Here is a 9,529-nt window from a genome sequence, read left to right on the forward strand (position 1 = left end):
CAGCTGGATAGCAAGTCCAATACTGTTGTGTATGAAACAAGAACTTAGCTGGCAGTCCCAGTCTTAAACAGTCAAAGACTCAAAGTTATCTCTTCAACTTCCTATCTTTCATACATGTGAGTCAACAATACAATCAGTAAGAACAATTTTTTGTCCGAAAATCCACGTGCCAAACGACAAGAAGCTGAATGTTTGGTGGTACACAACAACGGGGAGCACAGGAATCTTTCCGTATACTCAATCTAGAGAAAGAAAGAAATAATGAAGCATTTAAAGGTCCCACCTCACTAGGAAATCTGTGAGTGAGACTTTAGTCGTAACTTTTCTCTGCCTACTGAAGAGAAACCACAACACAGAGTACTCTCTCACTCACTTACAGTCCCTAGAGAGAAGAGAAGGAAAAAAACTGGTTCTGGTTCAGATCTAAAGAGCCAGAAATCTTACAAAACCCTAATCAAAACAAAAGGTATAACAAAAAATTCATTTCTCCATTTTAATATAATTCCGAGCTCTAATTCTTACTATTTTTACTGAGATCTTGATGTGTTACAAGTCGAAGAAGATGACTTATTTATTTCCGATCATTTTCTCTTTCTTGACTGTTAGTTTGTGAAATAAAATTTCGAGGGTAGTTTTTTTTTGTTTTGTTTTTGAGTTAAATGCAGGTTCTTAGTTCATGGATTGGGGTTGATTTTGGGGGAACAAGGGTTTCAGAGTGTCCATTTACTCTTTTTTTACCGTGAAATTGGGTGTATCTGGAGGAATGAACTTTCTCTTACTTGTTTTGAGCTAATGATCTAGTTTTAAGTGAGAAATTTGAAGGATTTGAGTGAGAATTTTAATTTTTGGATTGGTTTTTTTTGGTGAAAATACATGATTATTGTAGTGTTCATGAGCTAAAATAGTCCTTGAATGTTTGGGAGTAGCTCTGATTTTTTTAGGGTTTCATTTTTAGATTCTGTGCTTAATTTTTCAGTTCTTTACAAAGTAATTTACATAGTTTGATCTGCTTTACAAGTACAATTTCAGTAGTCTGTTGAAAACCTTAGAAGTTAAGAGTCAGCTCTTTTCATGTAGGTGGAACTGTAGATTGCTAGAGGTTCTGATGGCGGTATCGGATGCTGAGAACGCATTTCGCTCAGACACCACTTGTGGGACTTTGTTGCAACAATTACAGGTAATCAATTGAGGTTTTTAATACTCATAATTCTCTTGTTTTGCTTATAAATCTGTATGTACTTTTATCTCTTGGGAAGTTGAGTAGTAATCATGATTTGCTTGTAGCAAATATGGGATGAGGTTGGTGAGAGTGATGATGAACGCGATAAGATGTTGCTTCAAATAGACCAGGAATGCTTGGATGTTTACAAGAGAAAAGTTGATCAAGCTGCAAAGTCGAGAGCACACCTTCTCCAGGCGTTGGCTGATGCAAAAATTGAGCTTTCTAGTCTTGTTTTAGCCCTCGAAGAGAAAAATGTTGTAGTAGTGAGTAAACACAAGTTTAACACCTAATTCCAAACTATTCTCTGATGATTTCAAAAAACTCAAAACTTCAGATGCATATGTGGGATTAAGTTTACAAACTTGCAGTTCAGCTTAATTGAATGATATAAAAGTTTAGTTACTGTAGCTTGGTATATTCACATTAATATGTTACTAATTGTTTTACAGCCCGACAAGTCGACGGGGACTATCAAGGAACAATTAGCAGCTATTGCTCCGACACTAGAACAGCTATGGGAGCTGAAAGATGAAAGGAAGAAGGAGTTTGCTGATGTACAGTCACATATTCAAAAAATCTGTGGCGAAATTGCTGGGAATTTGAAGCTTACCGAACAGGCAGAGGCACCCACAGTTAATGAGGATGACTTGTCTTTGAAGAAGTTGGATGAATTTCATTCTCAACTCCAGGAGCTTCAAAAAGAAAAGGTGTCATGCTTCACCCAATCTACGATCTAACCCATAGAGATTTGGTCTAGTTTATTGTTAGTTCCTTTGTGTGAGCTTCGCCTATTATCTATTGATTTAACATTATTTCTTGAAATTGATTCCATTACTTCATTTTTCAATAGAGTGACAGGTTGCATAAGGTTCTCGACTTTGTAAGCACTGTGCATGACCTCTGCTCTGTCTTGGGGATGGACTTCTTCAGTGTCATTATTGAGGTACACCCAAGTTTAAATGACTCTATAGGGGTACAATCCAAGAGCATCAGTAATGAAACTTTATCGAAGTTGGCAAAGACAGTGGTAGATCTTAAAGAAGATAAGATGAAGAGGCTTCAGAAGGTAGTTTTTGTTCTATTTCGGCTTTTACAACATTCATCACCTTGCTTTGCAACTAATAATAATACACTTACATGTTCTTTAATATGTCGGATATGAATTTGAGATGTAGACGTGGGAGTTCATATTTAAAAATTACTGCGTCATTTTATCTTGATGATAATTTTTTAATCTCTTTCCGTTTATTGGTTTCTTTTCTTTGAAGACATGGTGTCTGTTGTAGTCGTATATTTATCATTATCAGGTCATATTATATCTGAACTTTGTGATGCTATATGTAGTTTACTTGATTTGTATCTGATGTTAATTTGAATTGTCTAAAATTTGATTAACCGTCTTAACTTGTCTTCTTTTCAGCTTCAAGAGCTAGCAGGACAGCTATTTGATCTGTGGAACTTGATGGATACCTCTTCAGAGGAGCGAAGTCTGTTTGATCATGTTACCTGTAACATCTCAGCTACAGTTGATGAGGTCACCATCCCTGGAGCCCTTGCCCTTGACCTGATTGAGCAAGTAAGTGATGCTCACTAGTGTAAATGGCCTGTTGCTGTTAGATGTTACTGAAGCCAGCTAGTTATGTTCTCATTCCTTTTTCTTGCTGTGAAGGCTGAAGTGGAGGTCGAAAGGCTTGATCATTTGAAAGCCAGCAAGATGAAGGAGATTGCTTTCAAGAGACAGGGTGAGCTTGAACAGATATTTGCCCACGCTCACATTGAAACTGATCCAGAGGCTGCTCGAGGAAAAATAATGGCTCTCATCGAGTCAGGCAGCATTGAACCTTCAGAGTTAGTAGCTGACTTGGATGATCAAATAATAAAAGCAAAAGAAGAGGCTGGCAGCAGAAAAGAAATATTGGATAAGGTTGAAAAATGGATGTCAGCATGCGAAGAAGAAAGTTGGCTGGAAGACTATAATCGGGTATTTTTTTTAATGTTTTGTGCATTAATCTATTATTGAAAACTTTTTTTTTTAAATGTTTTGTGCATTAATCTATTATTGAAAACGCTGTGTTGGTTCTTCGATAGCTGTAAAAAGTCTTAGGAAGTTGATTTTGTGGAAAGATTTTTCTACTGAATCATCTATGGATAGTTTATGTTACTTTACCTAGTTGGTGTTTGTTTTTGGCCAAGTCAAATCTTTTCATTGTTCGTGTCAAGGGTTTACTTCTGCCAGAACAAAATTGAATTAATTATTTGATGTAGCCCACTGCTTCTGATTAAGATTTTTGTCGAAACAGGACGAGAACAGGTACAGCTCCAGCAGAGGTGCACATCTAAATCTCAAACGTGCAGAAAAAGCTCGTGTTCTTGTGAACAAAATTCCAGGTTTGTGTAAAATTGTTTATGGGGCATTTAAACTGATTTGGTGTTAGCAATATCTCTTTTTGTATATAGACTGCCAATGTATTCAAGTTAATTAAATGGTCTTCTTTTTCATGCAGCTTTGGTTGACACCTTAGTAGCCAAGACTCGGGCGTGGGAGGAGGATCGCCAGATGTCATTTGTGTACGATGGTGTTCCTCTTCTTGCTATGCTCGATGAGTATGCTATGTTAAGGCAGGACAGAGAAGAGGAGAAGCTTAGAATGAGAGTACGTGTACCTGTATTGTCTTTACAATATTTGTCATGCCATTATTTGTGTTCTCCGAGTGATGATCTTATTATATTCATTCTGCCAGGACAAGAAAAAGTTTCACGAGCAGATAACAACAGAACAAGAAGTCTTTGGTTCAAGGCCTAGTCCCAGCAGACCACTTGGTCCAAAGAAAGTGGTTGGCCCACGTGCTAACGGAGGTTCAAATGGCACTCCAAACAGAAGGTTGTCTTTAAGTGCTCATCAAGGCAGCAACAATGGTACTAGGTCCATAAACAAAGGAAGAAGGGAAAGCACAGGGCAAGTAGCTCACACTAACCATGTTGCGATATCAAAAGAGGATGCAGCCTCGCACATCTCGGGTACTGACACGATCCCCAGTACACCCTAGAGAGAAAGAGAGTTAATTTAGTGTGACTAGTAATGTACTTAGTTTAGCTGCTGCCGCTTTAGAGAGAGATAGAGACCCTGTTTAACTAGTGGAGAGTAATTAGAGATTGGGGAGAGCCATATGGTTTCCCTTCCATTTTCATTTTCGAATCTGTTTCGGTTTGTTTATAAGTTCAGAGGGCCTGTATGATAAGCATTTGGACGCTTTCGTAGTCTTATATATAACCGTAGTTGGCTCATCAGAACTAATCTTTACCGCCATTCCCTCGAGAAATCAATTATGTAATGAAAATTTATATTCAATGTGACTAACAAGTATCTTTTTGCCACCTAAAAAGTGACTAGGTCAGGGTCTGGAAATTGAGATTTAAGACTAACCTTGGTTATATGGCAAGAACCCAGGAAGTTGCATGATTGACGAGACTGGTAGTTGTTTGGAGTTTAACTTTGTGCGGCCTCCAACTGTAGCCATGTATGTCTTACCCATGAGTTTAGACCGATGATGGACCTACGAGTGGTAGGAGCTTACCTATCTCAAATGTCCTACAAGTTAGAGGGTTCACATGTTTCACCGGCAGGCATCTGGTTCCATATTCTTTGGCACTGGTATCTGAATCTGATAAAGTAGGACGCTAAAAGGTCCAAGTTCTATGTACCTAGTGTTACTTTAGATTTCGATACCTGAGATTATATGTGAACAAATTGGCCCTTAATTCATTACGGGCACCCTCTGAATAAACAATCCAATATGAGATTACTTTTGAGTAAAAGCCCCAATTAACGTTAATAACAGAAATAACCGTTTTGATTAATGTTGCTTTTGCTTAAGTTTCTTCTCTTTTCACCAAAGGAAAAAGAAGAAGTGAAACTAGAAGGAAAAAAGAGACTTTAATTATTACAGGTTTGGAGACAAGGAAACAATGACAAAGCAAAACACATCAAGTAGTATAAACTCTCAAAGTTACTCATCAAAACAAACACAGTCAGTAGTACACTACCCACACCTATCCAAAACCCTAGAAAAGAGAGAATTATAACCAAAGAAACAAAAAAACATTCATGAAAAGTATTTATTTTGTCTATGTTTTTGTGCTGTTTTCATTTTACTATGAAAATGAAAGGGAAGCAACTATATGAAAGAACTGTAATTGCTCCAGTAGTTCTTTAGCATGGACTGTAGCTCGGCTCTCGAGCCGCATAAATAGCTCGTCGCTCAGTTGATCACCGATATGTGCATCGACTAAGACTCCACATACACTCCGGCAACTGTTGGCCAGGGCTCTACTAACCTCAGCTGCATCATCTGGCTGGTTAACTACTAGTGGGCTTCCTCCTCTAAATACCTCGAGCTTGTTCACTGCAAATGAGCCATCCGCTTCAACTACCTCCCTGAAGTCTTCTAGGCTTGGCGCATAAACTGGAATGTTGAAACTGTCGCGCTTATCGCCATCAACTAGCTCCTGATTGATTCAATCAAAATATACATTAGGACTCAGTAATTTCCTTATCCAGCTATGTAAATTTCTATGAGTTAGGAGCAAGTTTTCAAACGTAAGTAAAACCCCAAATGTTTTTACCATTTGGGGCCCAGTAGCAAGGGAAATAATCGGATGTTTTCTACTCTTTTGAGTTACTCTGTTCAAACGTAGGTCCCTCTTATATTATTGACTGTTCAACTCAAGAAACTATGCCGACAAAATTGTGGGTCCATTTTGTTGATAACTACTATTGATCTATTTGATCAACGGCTGTATCAAAAAATAGAAACAGAATTGATAAGTTTACTTTCTAGTGGTAAACTCGATGTGATTGATCATCTTTCTGGTCTTCCATGCTTCCACTCTTTTGTTAAGATTTCTCCTTTCCAAAAGTTTAGTCAAAAACTAGAGACCCCCATTTTCATTACCCAAATTCAAGGTCAATGGTCAAATAAGGGAGAAAAACCATAATCCTTTTCTTTCCAGGCTCAGTTCCTAATCCAACGGAGCTAGTAGAAAACAAGCAAAACTGCTAAAATTTTACAAGGCCGCTGCCACTGTGGGGCTATCAAATTTCCCACAGGGGTTACCAAACTCGATTGGACTGAGAGTAGTTTTTTGATTATTAACAAATAACCTATAAAATTTGTTAATTCCTATGAAATATGATATAGATTTGCTAGATTGACCGAAGGTTTTCACCGTGCACTGCACCGTGAGGGTGATGCAAAGTTCAAATGAGCGTGTTTAAGAGCAACTGCAGTGGTGCGATCAAAACCAAAGATCAAATATCAAAAAAAAGATCAAATTTTGGGTTTAGTCCGTGTTGTCACGTAACGGTGGCGATTAAAATTTGGTCGCGCGTAATTTAAAAATCCGCCCCAAAAAAATTTCATCGGGCGTATCTCAAATGTCCGCCCAATCAATCACCAGGCGTACTTTAAGTTTACGTCTGTCAACAGGCGTACTTTAAGTTTACGCCTCATTTTTTTTTTTTTTTTTTAATTTGAATTTTCATCGGGCGTAATTTAAATCTCCGCCCGTTAACAAGCGTACTTTAAAGTTACGCCCAGCAACAAGCGTACTTTAAATTTACGCCCGACTATATTAGAATTTGGTATTTGGTCGCGATCAAATATGGTCTGGAATTTGATCTTTGGCTGGGATTTGATCTTTACTCCGTCCCACTGCGTCACGATCTCATCCCAAATTTTTGGTTATACTCGCCCACTGTGGATGCTCTAATATTGGGATAGGATGGACACAAGTAAATTCTACCATCCTCTCGCACGGTGCTTTGTAGGGTGAAATCCTTGCGTGAGTTAAGGATTTCTGAATTTAATAACCCGTATGACAGTCTTAAATCTTACTCCAGCTCGTACTTGGAAGTGCAAATTTGTTGATGACAGTTTTTTATCCATATGGTACGAAAATGTACAGAAGTAGCAATATTTTGGCAAAGTGATTACCTCTTGAACAAGGTCATCCCAGGCATCTTGAAAATGGGTTCCGAAAAGAAGTCCAGCCCCACCTTGATCAGTAGGGTCCACGGAAGTCCTCCCTAAACAAACAAGAAACATTGACCCTCCTTTTTTCAACTCACGTGACCGTGATTTCAAGAAACCCGCTAAATCTGTTTGAAACTGTTTCTTGTAAGCCATGGCCGTGCTTTGATCTGCACCGTGGATGAATACCCTTCCATTGTTATAAGCCTTTGATCTCTTATCAGTCACACTCTCAGGTACCTGCACCCAGATAAAAAAGCAACAACAATAACAACTATGATTAATTCAACATTTAACTAAACTGATTATTCCTAATTTTCTTGCTTCAAAAATGAACAGAACAAAAAAAAATACTAATTACCTGAGAGAGCCAGTGTAAAGAGAAAGCAGAGTGGAAAACATCAATAGACCGAGTAGGAAAAAGTCGGCGATAGAAAGAACCAGGAACACCAGCAGCGAAGTATGAACGGTGACCATCGGCAGCAAGACATTCTTCCATACTACCACCATCAATGGTTAAAGGAGGTAGAAGTTGGAAGAGAGTATTGAAATCGTTTGAAGGTAAATCAGAAAAGAATGCTGAGAATTCAGGTGGATCAAATCCTAATGCTTCGTATCTCTTGGTCATATGTTTGATAATTACGTCGATTAAGTAAAGTGTGTTACTTCCACTTGAACATCCTAAATCCGCGACTACGAATGGAGCCTCCTCAGCTGGTGATTCGAGTTGTACTTCGTTCAGGGTTTCTTCCAGCAGATGAAACATGGATTGAGCATGTCGAGCCTAATTGTCATTAGTCCAACGAAAATGAAATATCATTAGATTGAAATACGTACACAAATTTACAAGCTAACAAAACAAATAATCTTAACTATATTCAAGAATGTTAATAATAATTAACCCATGTAAAGATGAGTAATTAGTGGACATAATTGAACCATCATCGATAAAATTCCTCGATTACCGTGTACATGCTTTATGAGCAATTTGTTGCTATTCAACTGTATGTAGTGAATTAAGGCAATGAAACATAATCATGCAAATAATGATGTATGAGAGCATCTAATAAAATATATGCATATCTCTTGACTTTTTAATCAAACATAAAGATCTTTATATCATGGGCTATACCAAACTTTGATCTCTTTCAAATGCGAATCAGTTGTTTAAACGATCTAAAGATTCTAAACCTCGCAACCCCCGGTACATTCCAATCTTGATAAACCAATATTTGTAGATTTGCGCAGTTTTCTTTTTCTCTCTTAAAAAGAGAGCACAAACATATAATGGATGAGGACTAAGAGATCAATGAGGATAAGGATGAGTTCATCAGTGACTAAAATTACCTGAGCTTGAGAGTTGTTAGCATAACTAGCTTCACCTTTACCTCCTTTCATGCTAAGCATTCTTTCAAGCTTCATTTCTGAAACAACAACATTATCTCTTCCATGGAGACCCATTAATACTTATACTGCTTATTATCTCTCAGTTAGTTACTAATCAGAAACTATTTAGTTTTGTGAAGAAGCAAATGAAAATGGTGATCAGGGTTTTTGATATCTCAAAGGAGTATTGAACTGATCAAGCCAACGGACTCCTATTTATAGACCTAAAAAATATGATTTGGTGGATTGAGTTGATTTTGTACTCAACAACTTCACATGTGGGTGCACAACATCTTTATTCATCTAAACCGATCTCTGAGTTTATGCAACGGCCAGATGATGATGGTTTTTGGATACCTACTGGTGAAGTGGGTTATAGAATTGATACCTCGTTAACTCATTTCCTTTTAAACCGACCTAACCCCTAAATTTAGACATTTATCCCTTGACCTTGCCTTTTGGCTATCCTTTGGCTAAAATTTCAAAGTGCAAAAGTAAATCAGATTCCAAGAATTCAGTTTGAAAAATACTCGGAATGACACTAAGATGGAGAGGGACAGAGCGAGAGAGTATATACATAATAATGTAAGCCTGAGGGACGGGAGACAAAAAGGTCATAGAATCAGTTGGTTCTCGTTGACACATAAAATGGGCAAATATGGTTTATCATGTGTTTTTTTTTTTTTTTATTTACTCCCTCCTATTACGAGATGTTATGCAGATGTACCATATCTGTTATGCAGATGCATAATCTGTTATGCAGATGTACCATATTTGTTGTTATATTTGTACATTACTTGGCTTGTACACCAAGTTATTTCCTTCCTGTTTTATCTCTGGTTCTTGTATATAAGACCAGGCACATGTATATTTCGTTTGTACCTTTTACCTT

At 37.6% G+C, this 9,529-nt stretch overlaps 2 protein-coding genes across 2 annotated transcripts; one reads left to right on the forward strand and one right to left on the reverse strand.

The window, feature by feature from the left end:
- Nucleotides 1–294: 294 nt before the first annotated feature.
- Nucleotides 295–4,597, forward strand: LOC113288072 (65-kDa microtubule-associated protein 1-like). Its single transcript, XM_026537015.1, has 10 exons — nucleotides 295–466; nucleotides 1,078–1,177; nucleotides 1,285–1,485; nucleotides 1,672–1,929; nucleotides 2,073–2,288; nucleotides 2,643–2,798; nucleotides 2,892–3,203; nucleotides 3,523–3,610; nucleotides 3,727–3,875; nucleotides 3,964–4,597. Exons 2-10 carry the CDS (start codon nucleotides 1,106–1,108, stop codon nucleotides 4,267–4,269), a joined length of 1,758 nt encoding a protein of 585 aa, XP_026392800.1. The 5' UTR covers nucleotides 295–466; nucleotides 1,078–1,105; the 3' UTR covers nucleotides 4,270–4,597.
- Nucleotides 4,598–5,195: 598 nt separating this feature from the next.
- On the reverse strand, nucleotides 5,196–8,804 carry LOC113285782 (indole-3-acetate O-methyltransferase 1-like). Its single transcript, XM_026534547.1, has 4 exons — nucleotides 8,599–8,804; nucleotides 7,613–8,035; nucleotides 7,216–7,491; nucleotides 5,196–5,728 (listed from the first exon to the last, which is right to left on the reverse strand). The coding sequence occupies exons 1-4, from the start codon at nucleotides 8,710–8,712 to the stop codon at nucleotides 5,375–5,377; spliced, it is 1,167 nt and encodes a 388-aa protein (XP_026390332.1). The 5' UTR covers nucleotides 8,713–8,804; the 3' UTR covers nucleotides 5,196–5,374.
- Between the last annotated feature and the right edge of the window lie 725 nt (nucleotides 8,805–9,529).

This window comes from Papaver somniferum, chromosome 6 (genome assembly GCF_003573695.1).
Source record: "Papaver somniferum cultivar HN1 chromosome 6, ASM357369v1, whole genome shotgun sequence".
Taxonomy (NCBI): domain Eukaryota; kingdom Viridiplantae; phylum Streptophyta; class Magnoliopsida; order Ranunculales; family Papaveraceae; genus Papaver; species Papaver somniferum.